Here is a 19,718-nt window from a genome sequence, read left to right as displayed (position 1 = left end):
AGATGACTCTATGGAACTGGAATCCAAAAATGATCCTTAGTTCTTGATTTCAAGTTCAGGTGAGCCTCACTTAACTCAGGCAGAATTAAATGACTTCATTCGAGATCTTACTTTATCTAAGAGATAAGCCGAACTTAGGCTCCAGGCTTTGTCAGTGGAATCTCTTGACACCTGAGACCAACATCTCTGTGTTCTGAAATTGTCACAAGGCTCATTGACATTTTATCATGATGTAAATGGATTATTTCAAGCGTTTGGTCAGTCATGACCCTAATGAATGGCGCTTGTTCATTGATGTGTCAAAGCTAAGTCTGAAAGTAGAGCTTTTGCATAACGGAAACGTATATCCATCTATTCCTACTGATCACACTGTCCACATGAACAAAACTTATGAAAATTTGCAGCTCCTCGTAGATCATATTAAGTACAGTGAGATTTTGTGCTCATCTGAAGGTCATCGCATTGTTATTTTGTCTGCAGTTGGGCTACACAAAGTACTGCTGTTTAATCTATAAGTGGGATAACCGAAACAGAGGATCCTATTACATCATTAAAGACTGGCCACTTTGTAATAATTTGGATCCTGCTGGAATAAAAAATGTAATTCACCATCCTCTTGTCGATCCAAAACAAGTGCTACTGCCACTTATGAAGAACTTTGTTAAGGCTATGAACAAGGAAGGTGAAGGATTTTGCTATTTACATGAAAAATTTCCTATCCTAAGCGCTCAAAAGTTAAAGGAAAACATTTTTGTGGGGCGACAAATGAGAGAATTGTTGAGAGAAAGGCACTTTGATGAAGTCTTGCAAGGACTTGAGAAAAGTGCATAGATAGCATTGAAGAATGTAATCAAGAATTTTCTGGGGAATAGGAAGGCACCAGACTATGTCCAAATGGTGGAGACGATGCTTAAAGCATTCTGTGATCTCAAATGCAACATGTCACTAAAATTCAATTTCTCCACTCGCATCTGGATTTTTTCCCTGATAATCTTGATAGTGTTAGTGTTGAGCATGGAGAAAGGTTTCACCAGGACATTGCTACAATGGAGAAACAATATCAGGGCAGATGGAATTCATCAATGCTGGCTGACTATTGTTGGACATTAATTTAGAGATGCTTCTAATCTCGTTTATAAACGCACTTCAACAGCAAAATGATTCTAGAAAATAATATTTATAGGAACTCTTAAATTAGCACAATGCATTACATTATGACTTCTCATGCTATAAATATTTGCGATTTGCTCAAAAACTTTATGTGATTGGAGAAAACTGAGGCTATTTTCATACACAAGAAATCAAATTCTATAAAGTAAACCTCATTTTCATCTTGCCCCAGAAAAAAAGTTAAAATTTGTTGTGCAGTGTTATTCGCAGTTTCCACAGCATAACAAAAAACTTTTCTGGCATGGAGGTACTAGGAGCACTCTGCTTCAACGGGAAATGCATTGTTCTGCTGGGCAGAAATACACTTTCAGGCGATCTCTGTAGTGCACATGCCAGAGAAGGACAATGTTCAAGCGGATTATCTTAGCAGAAAGACAGACCCAGAAGAGTGGCCAACGTCTCTGAAAGCAATCCAGGCCATTGTGAGAAGATGGGTCATCCGTCGTTCAACCTCAAGGCAACTGCAAAGAACAAGAAGGTAGATCGTTCTTCAGTTGCAGATATGAGCCCAGAAGTGCAGGGCTATACACCCTGATTCAACCATGGCCAGAGACCGGGCTGCTGTACATGTTTCCCCCTTGGCCCATGATAGGCCAGGTGATCCACCGGATAGCTCATCACCTAGGAACAGTAGTTCTTGTAGCACCTGATTGGCCCAGGTGTTATTCGGATATCGTCCAATTACATAAAGAATGATGTCTCAAGCTCCAAGTGCATCTAGACACTCTCACAGGAGCCAATTGCACTAGAAGATATGGGATGATTTGATCTTATGGCATGGCTCTTAAGCGCGCAGCACTAGTTCAAAAAGGATACTCAGAAGTAGTCTTTGCTACTCGGAGCCAAAAAGCACCCAAGAAAAAAATCTGTGCATCATTGTAGACAATAAGCTAAACCTTCTGCCCAATGTGTGATGGTGGCCAAGAAAGCAAACAGGATGGTAGGAATTATTTTAAAAAAGGATGGTTAACAAGACTAAAAATATTATGATGCCTCTGAATTGCTCCATGGTGCAACCTCACCTTAGTATTACATTCAATTCTGGTCGCCTTATCTCAAAAAAGATATAGCAGAACTAAAAATGTTTCAAAAAAGAGAGACCAAGATGATAAAGGGAATGGAATTTCTCTCGTATAAGGAAAAACTAAAGAGGTTAGGGCTCTTCAGCTTGGAAAAGAGACAGCTGAGTGGAGATATGATTGGAGTCTACAAAATCCTGAGTGGTGTAAAATGGGTACAAGTGGATCAGTTTTTTTACTCTGTCAAAAATTTACAGAGACTAGGGGACACTAAATGAATTTACAAGGAAATACTTCTAAAACCAATAGGAGGAAATATTTTTTTAATTCAGAGAATAGTTAAAGCTCTGGAATGCGTTGCCAGAGATTATGATAAGAGCAGTTAATGTAGCTGGTTTTAAGAAAGGTTTAATAATAATAACTTTATTTTTCTTTACCGCCATAGTCAAGTGACTTCTAGGCAGTTCACATGGAAAGAAGGCTGAACAATAACAAGAATAACAAGAAGCCTAAAATAGAAAAGTTACATACTAATTGGAGTTCCATGGGTAAAGAATACATGAAAATTGGAGCTTCCTGAGCAATTGAAATAGCGTTTACAAGACAGGATATTGAGAGCTAGTCATAACTACCCTTCTATGATCTAAGAAGCTGACCACTGTAGCACTTATGTGATGGTCACAAGGTAGAACCGTACATGGTTCCCATATCTGAAATCCTGTCATTCCTTCAGGATGGCCTCGAAAAGGGCCTATTGATTGGCTCTCTCAAAATGCAGGTAGCCAGCCTCTGGTGCTTTAGAGCCCACATGGAGACAGGGTCCTTAGCTTCCCATCCAGACATAGCTAGTTTCCTGAAGAGAACATTGTGGCTGCATCCTCACGTGTGACAACCATTCCCCACATGGAACCTTAATATAGGTTTGCAGGTCCTTTCTAAGGTTCCATATGAACTCCTACAGGATATATCGCTGATTGATCTTTCAGTCAAGACAGTTTCCTAGGGGATATTGTCTCGGCGAGAATGGAGCTCCAGGCTCTATCATGTTGGAAGCCCTTCTTTTTTTTTTTTTTTTTTTCATTTTCAAAATACATTCTTTTACAGAATACATAGGAATGGAATTCTACAAAGTAAGAAACTGATACCAAAATAATTATCATTAATACTTCAATTTCCAACAAGCCCATATTTAGGGAGACTTTCATATAATAAGCAAACATAAAAAGGAAAAAAATTAGAATATTTTTGTAATACCATGTAAGTAATTAAACTAGAAAACATTAAATTCCTTCTATCATAACTGGTTTCCTTTCTAACTCCAGATAGTCATATCACTATTTTGAGATTCATGTGCTTATAAAAATTGTTCTAGCTGCAAGGGGTCCCAAAACACAAATTCCCTTTCTTGATATTTTAATAAACATTTACATGGGAATTAAAAAAAAATGTTAAATGTTGCTTCCATCACCAAAACTCAGGGTTTTAATTGTAAGAAAGCTTTTTGTTTAAATTGCAATGCTTTAGCAACATCTGGAAAAACTAAAACATTGTCCTCACAGAATTTCTTATTTTTATTTTGAAAATATTCTTTTAAGAATCAAAATCTAACTTACCCCTAATACTATGGAAAAGAGAATAGCCAACCTTAATTTTAATCCTGCTTTACCTCTCTTACTCCTCGTGGCTCCAAGGGACTACCAAGGGGCCTGGCGTGCCCCTTTGGCCACACCCTGCGGTTGCGCACCACTATCGCGTCGTCTTTTTCAGAACAGAAACTAGGACCCTGATGACACGGTCCCAATGTCCCCGCAGGTGCCTGCTAGGAGTCAGCTCAGGGCTCACCAAGTAGGTAATTTTTAAAGCGCTGCTTCTCCAAAGGGCAGGAAACAGTCCCTCTATTTCACACCAGTCAAGTATAATTCACTTTCCCATGTTGGAAGCCCTTCTTCAGATTTACAGAGGCTGGCATATCTCTACACACGGTGCCTTTTTTTTCTACCAAAAGTGGTTTCGGCCTTCCATGTAAATGAGGAAGTCAGGCTCCTGTCATTTCTGTGCCTCAGACATAAAGAAAATGGAATGTCTTAGTGTTACTGGATGTGAGGAGAATTATTCTCCGTTATTTTGAGGGGATGAATGTCTTCGTTTTTCAGGTCATCTTTTTATGTAAATCATCTGTAGAAAGCAGGGCAAACCTGCTTCATTTCCAAATGGATTTGCATAGCTATTGTGGCTGCATACAGTTGGCTGTGGTAAACAGTCACCAATTTCTTTCAGAACATATTCCACCAGAGGTGTGGCTTCTTCATAGGCAGAATCCTGGGCAATTCTACCTAAGGAGGTTTGTTGAGTGGCTACCTGGTCCACCCTCCATACCTGTGCTAGGTAGCTCTATAGCGAAAACTTTTGCAAGAGGCTATAGGAGCTTCATAAATGTTAATGCTGGTTGCACTCAAGTTTATGTTTATTGGAAGCTTCTATACTGCTACTAATAACTGGGGAGTCAATTCAGAGCAGTTTGCATGAGCTTCAGTAAAGGTGTTACAATACACGAGCTTCAGTAATTGTGTTACAATACATGAGTTAAATATGTTTATCTTACCTATTTATACTATCTATGTACATACATTGTTGTTATAGTTTCTGTATATCATATATTCATCTTTCTTTGTATTTGTGAGTTCACCCTTTCATGTTCCAAGTGAGTATTAGCCTGCTGTTTCCTCCATGTTGCTATTCCCCCTAATTGTTTCTTTATTTGCTAAAGTGTTCTTTCTTTATTTGCTAAAGTGTTCTGTGAAGAGTATCGTGTCTATTCCTTTCTTGAACTTTTTTGGTGTCCTTTTCTAGTTTTAATTCCCTCAGAAGGGAGTTCTACCACATTGGGGCCATCACCTTCTTTTCCTGACACTTTTATATTTGATGTCTCTGAAAGACAGTATTTCCATTAGGTATTCTAGGCTTGAGCGTAGGATGTGAGTTGGTTTTGGTTGTCTATTCTGTTTGTTAGGTATTGTGGTTCTGAAAGATGAATGATTTTGTATGTCAGCAAGATGATCTTGAATTTCACCCTGCTTTCATTCAGGAGCCAGTGTAACTCTTTCAGTAGTGTCTGCTTTGAATTTTCCAGCAGAAATCTAGCTGCAGCATTTTGTACTATTTGAATCTGCCTGATCATGTACTTTGGAATGCATTACAGTAGTCAAAGATTGAGAGTACCAGGGATTACTAAATTGGACATAGCTTGATGGGTTAGGTAGGGTTTTAGCCTCTGACCCAGTAGAGTTTGCCATAAGCATTTTTCACAATGTGTTGAATGTGTATTGTTTTGTTTAGGTTTGAGTCTAGTCATACTCCTAGGTTTCTCACTCTTTCCGTGGATGATTTTATGGTGTTGCTGTTCAAAAGTTAGTTGGTAACTTGGGCTATTTTCACTCCATTTGTTGATTAGAAGTAGTTGTTTTTTCCTGTTGTCTACTAGTCCGTTTGTTTGGAACCAATGAAGATTTTCTGTAGGCCCATCTTTTTTTTTTTTTGGAATTTTTTATTTATATTATTCAACAAAATATTACAAGAATACTTCTTGTTACATTAAATACAGGAAAGAAAGAACAATACAGAAGTATTACAGATTCATACTTATGAAAATAATTTTTCCTTTCTTAGACCACCATAATAGGGGGATGGTCAATCGAAAATTTTTGAGAGAAATTTAACGAGGAACTTAATTAAACAATTAGGCTTTATGTTCTAAACACCAGCTATTAATTTCTATTTCCCCTCAGTCCTTGATGATTTTCTTTACATCCAAGAATTCCTTCAGGTGATTAGGAGAAAAAAATGTATATTTAACTCCCAAATACCTAACTAAGCATTTACAGGGGTATGCTAACAAGAAAGTTGCTCCCAATTTTATAGTATCTTGACGCATAGAAAGAAATTCTTTCCTCCGTTCTTGTGTAGTCTTTGCGACATCAGGATATATCCAGACTTTTTGCTCCCCAAATAATTTCTGTGAGTTTTTAAAGAATAGTTTCATAATCATGTTCACGTCTTGCTCAAAAACGAATGATACTAAGAGCGTAGCTCTAACATTATCAGTAGAAATTGTTTGTTCAACTGTAGGCCCATCTTGATGTTCTGCTTGTTCTTCACGTTCCATTTCTTCATTGGGATGACCAGTTGAACATCGTCCACATAGGTGTAGCATTCCCATCCCTGTTTTCTGATTAATTTTCCCAGCGATTGAAGAAAGATGTTGAACAGCATGGGTGATATGGCTGATCCCTGTGGTACGCCTATGTCTGCTTCTTTCCTGTTGCTTTTAGTCTGATTAATCTTATGGATGGATTCTATCCATGACTTTTTCTTTGAAGCCTAATTATCTGCATCTCGATTTTAGCAGTATGTGTTGGACTAGGTTGAAGGCTGCCAAGAGGTCCAGCTAGACAGAGTTGGACAGACCGGTAGCCAACCAACTGTAGCAGCACATCTTCTCCTTTAGCATGGTGTTTGAGGACCGAGTCCTGTATCACTACTAGTACTGTTTCCATGCTCAGGTATCTCCTGAAACCTGATTGAGCCTGGTTTAGCTTTGATGAGTTTTCTAGGAAGTCTGACACTTGTTGGCAGGCTAGTTTGTCTATTAGTTTAGATACCCAGAGTTGGTTGGCTACTGGTCTGTAGTTGAACAGATCGCCTAGGTCTTTTCCTTTGTTCTTCAGAATGGGCTTGTTGACTGAGAGCTTTTCCATTTGAGGGGGTCCTCTCCTGACTGTAATGATTTATTGATAAGGTCTGTGCGGTAGGCAAGTCCCAGGCCTTCAAGTTCTTTCATCGGGTGTATCGGGCATATGTAAATGGATGGTGGGCTCAGTTTCACTCTTCTTAGTAGTTTCTTTACTATAACTCCGTGATTGGTTCAAGCTCTTCCATTGTGTCTCCTGTTTCCCTTGTATGTTTGTCTATTGATATGTTGTTATTTAGGTCGTTGTCTCTCAGTATCTTTTACTTTCTCTGTGAAGAAGTTACTGAATTATTTACTAGTTAGGGAGCATTTGATTGTGATTTATTTCTGGGTTTTCCCTAGCAAACTATATACTACTTGGTATAGGGGTTTTGTGGCGTTTCTGACTTCGAGGATCTTAGGTGACTTGTTTGATTCCACTGTTGTTTCTTATAACTGTGCATTGGTTTAAGTAATTGTTCTTATTGCAAGGACTTAATTATTCGGGGAGTTCCCCATGCCCTCCTTGTTATTTCTTCTTTTTTGGGGGGTTATCCATTGCTTTGGTACGAACTGAGGTACTGCCCAGGGACACAAGAAGGCATAGTTCAAAAATTTAGATGATGCCATCTGCAATTTTCGCAATTGAGGGAAAGCAACCCACTGGTCAAGCCTTCTGTACCCTTATACTGGAAAGAAGGTTATTGAGGTAAGAGCCTAATCTTTCTTTCTCCAGGACATAGGCAACCAATGAAGTTTTAAAAAAATCTGATTTACATGATCATATCTGGAGAAACCGTTCAAAAGTCTTGCAGAAGCATTTTGAGTCAAATCTAGGGAACGTTTTATAGATTGTGCTAGCCCAATATAAAACAAGATTTAGTAATCTATAATTGATAAGACTAGCACTTGAAGGATTGTACAAAACTTAAGTCTCAGATAATAGATTTTTCAGTCACCTCAACAACTTTGACCTAAAGAATGCCTCTTATAGAATAGATTTCACCTGTGGCCTAAAACATAATTTAATATTCAATATAGTTCAAAAATTTTACACTCTTTTTAAAGTTCAATTCTAATATCATCCATCTTAATGAATTAAGGAATTTTCATAGGATCACTTTCATCCGCTAAAAATAAGATTTGAGATTTGCTAATATTCAGCTTTAACCTATTAGTAGTCATCTATGATCTAATCATCTATAGACACATCAGTAAAAAGAGAAATGGTAGTGTCAATATAATTCTTCACTGGGAAATTAATTGATAATGGACACCCAAACAGGAGTGCACGCGGCAAATTGGTAACATACACAAATTAAATACCGTAACTGCTGAAAAGCCAGAACCCTGTGGGATTCCAGTTGAAATGGGTATCCAGTCTAATGTTTCATTTCCCAGACATACTTGAAAATTATGTCATGTAAGAAATTAACAAAACCATTCCCAAACTAGTCCTTGGTTGTCTAGAGAGTACAGTCTATTTAATAAAATCTCATGGTGAATTGCGTCAAAAGCAGCAGAAACATCTAAAAACACCATGATATATTCCTGTCCATGATCAAAATTAGCTCTAATAGAGTCAAGGACTGTAGAATGCCTTGCTCTAAAAACATATTGCATCAAATCCAATGTATTATTAATTTCCAAAAAATCAAGAAACAGCAGTAAGATCAAGAACATACTGCACTTTAGTAAACTAATTCTAAAAATGGCAAACTCCCTCTACCTCTGTTTGGAAAAAATTAGTACCGTATTTTTCGCTCCATTAGACACACTTTTTTCCCCCCAAAAAGAGGGTAGAAATAAGGGTGCATCTTATGAAGCAAATATACCACCCCCACCCACCCCCGGCGGTACCTTTAAATTTTGGAGGTCGGTGAACAGCTGCCTGCTGCTTGTCGGGGCCCATGGCACACAAGCGCGTTAATGCCTGGGCCCATGACACTTCCCTAATTGTGCCGGTCGCTGGTGCTTCGCAGGGCGGCTGCCTGGTGATTACTGGCACATCGGGGCCAGCAGCGCACAAGCACAGTGCTGCGTGGGCACGCGCCACTTCTGAATGGCTGTTCAGTTCTACTGTGGCTTGTGCGCTGCTGACCCCGACGTGCCGGTAATCACCAGCAGCCGCCCTGCGAAGCACCAGCGACTGGCACAATTAGGGAAGTGTCGCAGGCCCAGGCATTAGTGCGCCATGGGCCCCAACAAGCAGCAGGCAGCCATCCACCGACCTCCAAAATTTAAAGGCACCGCCAGGGGTCTGGGACGGAATTTAAAGGTCCTGGGGGGTATGTAAAAGTAATGATTGATTGGGGGGGGGGTTGGGACAGAATTTAAAGATGCCATGTATATATTAGTATACAATTTGGTTCAGAATGGGGTTTTTTCTTGTCTTCCTTCTCTAAATCTGGGGTGTGTCTTATGGAACGAAAAATACGGTAAATTTAGGGTCTCTTATCAAACTACACTAGAGGTTTTTAGTGCGAGCTGGCATGGTAAATGCACCAACGCTCATGGAATTCCTATGAACGTCGGAGCACTTACCTTGCCAGCCCACGTTATAAACCTCTAGTACAGCTTGATAAAAAGTGGGGGGGTTATGTGGCACTTACATGTGGCATTTACATTTAAAATTTTGGATCTCTTTTTTTTTTCTAGGTAACAAGCTATATTAGAGAACAGGCACGTGAGCAAGTTCAGATGCTGGTTATTTCTCTAAAGGAGGAATTTTATTCCAAAGCGGATGCCTTGATTGGAGTCTGTCCAGAGGTATAGAAAGACTCGATATAAATGCATTTCTTACAAGGTTTAGAATTACTAATGTCTTAATTTTAGCTGAAAGACTCCTTAACAGACAAGATTTATTAGCAAATGATTAGAAAAAATAAACAAACAATTGTGAAATTAGTTCTCCAAAGACAAGCAGAATAGAAAGTGCTTTGTGTGTGGGATGCTACTCCAGCTTAGATACAACTAAAACCTTTTGTGCCACTTCGTTTGCCACTGTCACCCCAGATCCCTTCAGTTTTTGTCTTTTCATGGAGCTAGTTGGTCATGAACACTGGAGCTCAAGTCAAGACGTAAGATTAATTATTTTTAATGTTTTTTTCACTTGTTTTTTTCACTTTGGTGTAGTGCTGATTTCCAGGACTGTGTTAGGTTTTTCACCCATTTTGTTTCCGTTTTTTTGTTGTGCTCAGCCTAGTTAGGCCACATTGAAGGACCACTGGCTCCTGGTCAACTTCATATATTTTCTAGATGCTATGTCTTCATAAAAAGCCCCCAAAGAGGCCATCCAGAGTGGGGGAAGCAATCCAGCCACAGAAGTAAGCATTCTGCTTAGTGCGATTTATACACATCCTATTGGTGAGATAGGGCCCTAGAACTAGAAGGCTTTACAATAAGACTTCACTGTTATTGCACAAGAATTCCTAATGGGCTTTAGATATATAATTTTCAAGGGCAAAAGTGTGTCCAGTGGCAGGGGAAGCTACATTAGCATTGATACACGAGTGAGTGGTCTTTTACACTCAGTTTATTTCCCTATAACAGACTCTTCTCCCATGTAGATGTTACTGTTACTTTCGCATTAATGTCTGAGAATACAGAGATCCACCATCACCTATTCACTGGATCCCACTGTACATGAATATTCACATTCCAAACAGCTGGCCTATCCCCAGATCTGGTTATCTGAGGAAGATCCCTGAGGCAAGCCACATGTGAAAATGAGATAAGGACTGAGACAACAATGGCACTTATGTCTTTCTAAGAGGTCCTTCCACCATCCTACACATCCGCTGCTCACCTGGGGAAGAGGAGGCAACAGAGAATGTAGAAACGCAGACTAGCTTGGGGGATTACAAACATAGTAACATAGTAAATGACAGCAGATAAAGACCTGAATGGTCCATCCAGTCTGCCCATTAGTTATACACATTATAAATTCATGATTAAATTGTCTTTTTTCTTTGATATTTCTAAGCTATAGACCGTAAAGTCCACCTGGTATTGTCATAGGTTCCTACAGCTGGAGTTGCTATCCAGGCTTACTCCAGCCTACCCAATTATCCCTTTATTTGCAGGATACCCACCATAAAGTCTGGCCAGTAACGTCCTCATGTTCCAGGCTACTTGAGTTCCCACTGAAGCCCTCCCCAGCCCACCCTACACTGAATCACCATATACGAGGGCTGTTCAAAAAGTATCAGACCTTTTTCTTGCATAAACAAATAAAGCTAGGGAGGCGTGGTTTGATGCATGTATGTAGGCAATCCTAATGCACATGCTTGAATTTTTTTCCACCTACAGAAGCTGTCAGTCGCCGGCAGACTAACGATGAGTGAGGAAGTGTAAGTGAGCGCTGTCCAATTTTCATTTTTGACAAAATGACAGAAAAAGTTGGACAACATTACTGCATTAAATTTTGTGTGAAGCTTGGCAATTCCCAAGTGGAAATGATCCACAAGATTCAAAAGGCCTTCGGGGACAAAGCAATGGGCACCACACAGATACAACCGCTTCAGAGATAGCCGCACATCAGTGGAGAGTGAAGCATGTTCTGGTAGGCCTTCAACATCCAGAAATGAGATCATCATTGACCAAGTGAGGACCCTGATAATGCAGGATTGTCGAATCACCAAGGGGTACTACCAAGAGGTTCTGCATCACCTTCGTTACGCTATGGGCAACAGGAAATTGGCAGCTCCATCACGATAACGCACCTGCCCATTCTACACGTCAGAGGCAGCGCCGGACCCCCCCTTGAAAAGGGGAGGAGCCAACGCGGCACACAGACGCTGGTGCCGAATAGCAGGAGGAAGGAGAGCCGAAGGAAGGAGAGCCGAAGACTCGGGGAAGCGGCGAGAGTACGCTCCGCCCACCCCCTACACGTCAGAGGCAGCGCCGGACCCCCCCTTTAAAAGGGGAGGAGCCAACGGCGCCCAGCCGTTCGGCGCTCGGCGAAGGCGAGCGGTAAAGGCGCACGCCTTAGCGAGAGCGCCTTCGCGAAGGGCCTTGCAAGGGACGAGCGCTACACTCTCAAGAACACCAGAGGAGAACAGACCGGTAAGGAACCGACAGACACAGAAGATAAGAAAGAGACAGACACAAAAAGAAACCAACCTGCACATACAATCAAGGTGAGGTAGAGCAGAGACAGCACACACGAGAGAGACAACAAGACAAGCAACACAAGGAAGCAGCAGGCAAGGGACACAAGCACACAAAGGCACAGGCACTGTAACACAAACAGACTCACTCAAATAGGAAGCCTGCAGTCAGGAAGTCAGAAGGTAAGGGGGAGGTAGGATCAATAGGAAAAAGAGCAGAAGTAGGTCACATCAAATCACTCAGACAACCCACGAGTAAAGCACGAAATGGAAGCCCAAGGAAGTCAGAAGATGAGCTTTCCTGTCTTCTGTATTGACTGCAATATGTATGACTACCTCCCTTCGGGGATCCAGGCATACATTTGCGATCGATGCATGGAGATGGATAGCTTGAAATGTCAGGTAAGACTATTGGAGGGAACAGTGATGGAACTAGAAGACAGAATCCGAGTACAGGAGAAGATTCTAGTGGAGTACAACCCAAACGACGAGGTCAAGGATCTAGAAATGTTCATAGAGGAAGCCCATCAGCACCACGTAGAGATCCCAGGGCTGGAAAACTGTACTCAGGAAACCCATGTGAATAGAGAAGACACCCATGCAAACACAGAAGAAAACGAAGACGAGGTAGGAGACAACCGCACACCAGGAGGAAAAATGAGAGCACAGGAAGATGTCCCCCCGCTCAAAGAACAGGAAACAATTTCAAGAGTAGCATTGGAGGAAGATGACTGGCCCTACTCCAAGGACGTGGACCTACGCCCCCCAAGGAACTCCCGAATAAAGAAGATGGGGATCATCGTAGGCGACTCCATCATACGACACGTGGACAGCCACACCGCAGGAGGAAGAGAGGACAGAGTCGTCACCTGTCTGCCTGGAGCAAGAGTAAAGGATGTGACCAACAGGATCTCCAGGATCATAGATGGCGCAGGGGGAGTGGACACCGCTGTGCTTATCCACGTGGGAACAAATGATGTGAGCGGGCGGAAGTATGACAGGGAAGAGATGAAGGGCCAGCTCCGCTCACTCGGAAGACAACTGAAGATCAGGGAGGTGAAGGTGGCCTTCTCTGAAATCCTCCCTGTACCAAGAGCAGATGGAAAGAGACAAGGGGAATTGCAAGTGATCAACGCCTGGATGAGACGATGGTGCGAAGACGAGGGCTTCGACTTCGTGCGAAACTGGACGGCGTTCTGGGGAAAAAGCAAGTACTACAGAAGGGATGGACTACACCTCAACAAGGAAGGAGCAAGAGTTTTGGCAGGCAACATGAAGAAAGCAATAGAGAAGGCTTTAAACTGAAGGACAGGGGAAAGCCGACAGTCGACGACCGGTCGATGGTACGGACAACAGGATGCCCTGACGTAGGAACAAAGGACTACTACTCATACACAAGAGAGGTCAACCTCACAGCCAACAAAGGAGAACAAGCAGGAAAGGACAACCCAGACACAGGAGGGGATGACCACACAACAAACATGGGAGATAACACAGGAGCAGTAAAGGATACCGTAAAGGAAACTGTAAGGACAACCAAGAGTAGAAAGTCCAAAAAGGTAACACGAAGGGAACTTAAATGCATGTATACAAATGCTAGAAGTCTAGGAAACAAAATGGGAGAACTAGAGACGATAGCAAGACATGAGAACATGGATATCATTGGCATAACAGAAACATGGTGGAATGAAGAAAACAAATGGGACACCGTACTGCAGGGATACAAACTATATAGAAGAGATCGAGTAGGGCAGAAAGGTGGAGGTATTGCCCTATATGTTCAGGAAGGAATAGAATCTGTTGAAGTGGCTACAACGGAAACAAAAGAGAAGCTAGAGTCCCTCTGGGTCAAGATTCCTGGCCAAAACAGCGCAGACACGAAAATTGGCCTTTACTATCGTCCCCCAGGACAGGCGGAGGAAACTGACTCAGAAATGATAGAGGAAATCAAACAAGAAAGCAAAACGGGCAATGTAATAATATTGGGAGACTTCAATTTCCCGAGGATAGACTGGAAACTAGGAACCTCCAACTGCGGCAAGGAGGCCAAGTTCTTGGAGGTGCTAGGGGATTGCTTCCTGGAACAATTGGTAAAGGAGCCGACAAGAGACAACGCCACCCTGGACTTGGTACTAAATGGCCTCACAGGACCGACAAAAGAAGTAGAAGTTACGGTACCGCTGGGGACGAGCGATCACAATGTGATCAACTTTAAGCTTGACATCGGGAATAGAAAACGTGCCAAAACCTTAACCAAAACCTTTAATTTTAAAAAGGGCAAATACGATCGCATGAGAGCCATGGTGAAACAACGACTCAAGAAAAAGGTGGACAAACTTGAAACGGTAGACCAGGCATGGTCCCTACTGAAAAATACTATCTCAGAAGCACAAAATCTACACATTCCAAGGATCTCCAAAGAGGGGAGAACAAAAGGTAAGGGAGAACCGGCATGGCTTACCAGACAGGTGAGGGTAGCCATAAAAGAAAAGAAGGACTCTTTCAAAAAATGGAAACACATGAAAACAACCAAAGCATGGAAAATACATAAAGATGATCAAAAGAAATGTCACAAGGCGGTGAGGGATGCCAAAAAGGACTATGAGGAAAAAATAGCGCAAGAAGCCAAAAACTTCAAACCCTTCTTTAGATACGTGAAAGGGAAAAAACCCGCAAAAGAGGCGGTGGGACCCCTGGACGACCAGGGAAGGAAAGGGTACATCAAGGAAGATAAACAAATTGCTGACAAACTAAATTCCTTCTTTGCGTCCGTCTTTACGGAGGAGGATACCGCTAAAATACCAGAAGCAGTGAAAGTGTTTAGTGGAGTAATAGAAGACAGCCTCACCACAGTTGAAGTGGAGTTGGACCAGATATACTACCAGATAGACAAACTTAAAAGTGACAAATCCCCTGGACCGGATGGAATTCACCCGAGAGTTTTAAAGGAATTGAAGGTTGAAATCGGAGAGCTATTGCAGAAACTTGCCAATCTGACAATCAGAACTGGACAGATACCAGAAGACTGGAAGATAGCGAATGTCACGCCAATTTTCAAAAAAGGATCGAGAGGGGAACCGGGCAACTACAGACCTGTGAGTCTTACGTCTGTCCCTGGAAAGATGGTTGAAGCACTGATCAAGGATAGCATAGTCCGGCACCTAGATACACACGACTTGATGAAACCCAGTCAACATGGGTTCAGGAAAGGGAAATCATGTTTGACGAATTTACTTCAATTCTTCGAGACCGTGAACAAGCAAATTGATAGTGGAATGCCGGTGGACATAATATATTTGGACTTCCAGAAAGCATTCGACAAAGTTCCACATGAAAGGCTTCTCAGGAAACTACAAAGCCATGGAATAGAGGGAGATATACAAAGGTGGATAGGCAAATGGTTGGAAAACAGAAAGCAGAGAGTGGGCATAAATGGAAAGTTCTCAGACTGGGAGAAAGTGACTAGTGGTGTGCCCCAGGGCTCCGTGCTTGGGCCGATCCTATTTAATATTTATATCAATGACCTGGAAGACGGAATATCCAGTAAGATCATTAAGTTTGCAGACGACACAAAGCTATGCCGGGCAATCAGATCGCAGGAGGATAGCGAGGAACTCCAGAGCGACTTGTATCAGTTAGAGAAATGGGCAGATCAATGGCAGATGAAGTTCAACGTGGAGAAATGCAAAGTAATGCATTTAGGTAGTAAGAATAAGGAATACGAGTATAGAATGTCAGGCGCAACTCTGGGTAAGAGCGAACAAGAAAAGGACCTGGGTGTACTGATAGATAGGACCCTGAAGCCGTCGGCACAATGCGCGGCAGCGGCAAAGAAAGCAAACAGAATGTTAGGCATGATAAAGAAAGGAATCACGAGTAGATCGGAGAAAGTCATAATACCGCTTTATAGAGCAATGGTCAGACCACACTTGGAATACTGTGTCCAACATTGGTCTCCCAACCTAAAGAAGGATATAAAACTGTTAGAGAGGGTGCAGAGATGAGCAACGAAGTTAATAAGAGGTATGGAGAACTTGGAATATGAGGAACGACTCAAGAAACTAGGACTGTTCTCCCTTGAGAAGAGAAGGCTGCGAGGGGACATGATCGAGACGTTCAAAATGCTGAAAGGCATCGATAAAATAGAGCAGGAAAATAAATTATTTACATTGTCCAACGCGACACGGACAAGAGGACATGGTTTGAAGCTAAGGGGGGACAAGTCCAGGACAAATGTCAGGAAGTTCTGTTTTACGCAGCGAGTGGTAGACGCCTGGAATGCTCTCCCAAAGGAGGTTATCAAGGAATCCACTGTGCTGGGATTCAAAGGCAAATTAGATGCACATAAGAACATAAGAACATAAGCAGTGCCTCCGCCGGGTCAGACCATAGGTCCATCATGCCCAGCAGTCCGCTCCCGCGGCGGCCCAAACAGGTCACCTGTCTGAATCATCAGAAGGGGCCCCCTTGCCACCCTGGTTTCCCATTGAAGTCCTATCTTCCCATCGAAGTCCTAACCCTCCGGTTTTGCACATGCACGACCTGGTCGGGTTTCTATACTTATTTCCTGGATACTTCTCTCAGTATCCCACGATCCCTTTATCCCTCAGGAATCCGTCCAATCCCTGTTTGAATCCCTGTACCGTACTCTGCCCGACCACCTCCTCCGGCAGCGCATTCCAAGTGTCCACGACCCTCTGGGTGAAAAAAAACTTCCTTGCATTTGTTTTGAACCTATCTCCCTTCAGTTTCTCCGAGTGCCCCCTCGTACCTGTTGTCCCCTTCAGTCTGAAGAATCTGTCCCTATCCACCCTCTCTGTGCCCCTCATGATCTTGAAGGTCTCTATCATATCTCCCCTGAGCCTCCTTTTTTCCAGGGAGAAGAGCCCCAGCTTATCCAACCTCTCGGCGTATGGGCAGTGTTCCAGCCCTCTTACCAGTTTCGTCGCTCTCCTTTGGACTCTCTCAAGCACCGCCATGTCCTTCTTTAGGTATGGCGACCAATACTGCACGCAGTATTCCAGATGCGGACGCACCATCGCTCGATACAATGGCATGATGACTTCCCGCGTCCTGGTTGTGATGCCCCTCTTTATGATGCCCAGCATCCTGTTGGCTTTTTTCGAGGCTGCTGCGCACTGTGCAGATGGCTTCAGTGATGCATCCACCAGCACACCCAAGTCTCTCTCAAGTCTGCTGTCTCCCAACAATGCCCCCCCCATTTTGTAGTTGAACAACGGGTTCTTTTTCCCTATATGCATGACCTTGCATTTTTCCACATTGAAGCGCATTTGCCATTTGTCTGCCCAGTCCTCCAGCTTCTCCAGGTCCCTTTGCAGGTCCTCACACTCCTCCCTGGACCTAACTCTGCCGCACAGTTTGGTATCATCTGCAAATTTTATGACCTCGCACTTTGCCTCTTTTTCCAGGTCATTGATAAATATGTTGAAGAGTAACGGCCCCAGCACCGATCCCTGTGGCACACCGCTTGTGACTCCCCGCCAGTCAGAATATTGGCCCTTTACTCCAACCCTCTGCAGTCTACCCGACAACCAGTGCTCGATCCATCTGTGCACATCTCCTCCCACCCCGTGGTTCCACAGCTTCCTAAGCAGTCTTTCATGTGGCACCTTGTCGAAAGCCTTTTGAAAATCGAGGTAAATGATGTCGATGGGTTCCCCATTGTCCACCCGACTGCTTATTCCCTCAAAGAAGTACAGAAGGTTCGTTAAGCACGACCTTCCCTTACAGAATCCGTGCTGGCTTGTTCTCAGTAGACCATTTCTTTCAATGTGCTCGCAAATGCCGTCCTTGATCATAGCTTCCACCATCTTCCCTACAATTGAAGTCAGGCTCACCGGCCTGTAGTTCCCAGGGTCACCCCTCGATCCCTTATGAGAGGCATAGAGGGATATGGGTGACTAAAACTACATCAGGTGTATACCTGACTGGGCCTCCGCGTGTGCGGATCGCCGGACTTGATGGACCATGGGTCTGATCCGGAGATGGCAGTTCTTATGTTCTTATGTTCTTATGATATGGAATTTCCTGGCCAAACACAACACATCTGTGATTCCTCAGGCTCCCTACTCTCCTGACATGGCTCTGTGTGACTTCTGGCTTTTCTCCAAGCTGAAAATGCCCCTGAAAGGGACCAGATTTCAGTCAAGAGAAGACATCATGCAGAATGCAACGGACCAGCTGCGAGCAATCTCAAAAGAGGTGTTCCAGCACTGCTTCTGACAGTGGCAGAACCATTGGAAGAAGTGTGTGGCAGCCCAAGGGGTCTACTGTGAAGTAGTATAAGATTGTTGTATCTGAATACGAGTATTTTTTATGAATAAAGGTCTGATACTCTTTGAACAGCCCTCGTATAATAATAATAATAATTCATTCATTTTTATTTTTGTACTGCAATACCTCTCAGTTCTGTGCGGCTTACAATAATGAAAAGCTGGATAAAATAGCGATAGTACAGCAACAGCATTAAAATTTGTGATTGCTAAGGATCCAAGATGGCGGATTAAAGGTTTGGCTGAGCGTCTCGCCATATGGCTCGCCATATTGTTCCTTCTTTTATTAAAATTACCTGCACTAATGCTGAAGCGGAGAGGGCGCAGTGCCGCTGGAGCCTCTCGGCGCTCAGGTTCGACTGCTTTTGGCAACATAGATGAGCTTCTGCATCGAGTGCGGGATGTCACCGGAGCGTCGGAACGCCCACTGGAGATGCACCGGGGTGAGACAGAAGTGACCTCTTTGAGCCTGGAAACCACCCTGAGGCCTGACGCTGGAGTGCCTCCCCCTCCTCATCGGATCGCCAGTTCCCCGCGGGTGGAGGAACCATCGGAAGTCAAGTTTATTCAAGTTTCAAGTTTATTAATAAAATTTGATTAATCGCTTATTAGAATTACTAAGTGATGTAAAAGTCAAAAAATAGGGGAACATAGAAGAGGTAAACTTTTAACAGAGTTCTTTTGTCATAAACAAACATGAGATAGGAAGGGAAGGATAAAAGTTACAATTTTCAATTGGGGAAGGAAAAATAGGGAAAAACAAAAGGAAAATGGAAATAAACCGCAGCATGATTTGGAATCAAGTTGAAATTTTAAATATTAAAAGCGTCTTTAAATAGGTAAGATTTTAAAAGTTTTTTAAATGTTAAAATGTCCTTTTCATTTCGAATGTATTGTGGTAGGGAATTCCACCATTGGGGTCCCGTCACGGAGAATATATCTGCTCTTCTTGTGCCAATGATTTTGAGAGAGGGGACTGTGAGAAGGTTCTGGTCAGAAGAGCGAAGGGAACGTTGGGAAGTGTGAGGTATTAATAGTTTGGATATAAATAAAGGTTCGTTAAAGGTTAGAGTTTTAAAAATGAGAAGTATTATTTTGTAGGTAATTCTGTGACTGATTGGGAGCCAGTGAGCATCTATCAGTAGAGGGGAAATGTGATCATACTTCCTGGCATTATATATTAATTTAATGGCGGTATTTTGGATCAATTGTAGTCTCCTTTTTTCTTTCTGTGTGATATTAAGGAATAGTGCATTACAATAGTCGAGTTTTGCTATTATTAGTGAATGGATTAATATCTTAATGGAATTAGGGCTCAAAAATTTGGATATAGACCTGATCATACGCAGTTTGAAAAAGCAATTTTTAATAGTGAGAGAAATATGATCATGGTAAGTCA

The 19,718-nt window shown here is 42.5% G+C and overlaps 1 protein-coding gene across 3 annotated transcripts in view; it reads left to right on the top strand.

The window, feature by feature from the left end:
- The window catches only part of SMC1B (structural maintenance of chromosomes 1B), an 896,774-nt gene that overhangs the window by 834,255 nt on the left and 42,801 nt on the right, over nt 1–19,718 (top strand). For 2 of the 3 annotated variants that reach the window (XM_033952101.1, XM_033952100.1), the window contains one exon: nt 9,574–9,684. In XM_033952101.1, coding sequence (XP_033807992.1) covers nt 9,574–9,684 — 111 coding nt within the window. Of the gene's footprint in view, nt 1–9,573; nt 9,685–19,718 lie in introns of those variants that run through there. The other variant, XM_033952102.1, reaches the window with a different exon arrangement.

Source organism: Geotrypetes seraphini, chromosome 7 (genome assembly GCF_902459505.1).
Source record: "Geotrypetes seraphini chromosome 7, aGeoSer1.1, whole genome shotgun sequence".
NCBI lineage: Eukaryota > Metazoa > Chordata > Amphibia > Gymnophiona > Dermophiidae > Geotrypetes > Geotrypetes seraphini.
Note: the sequence above shows the minus strand (reverse complement) of the source record. Positions and strands in the feature narration are given on the sequence as shown.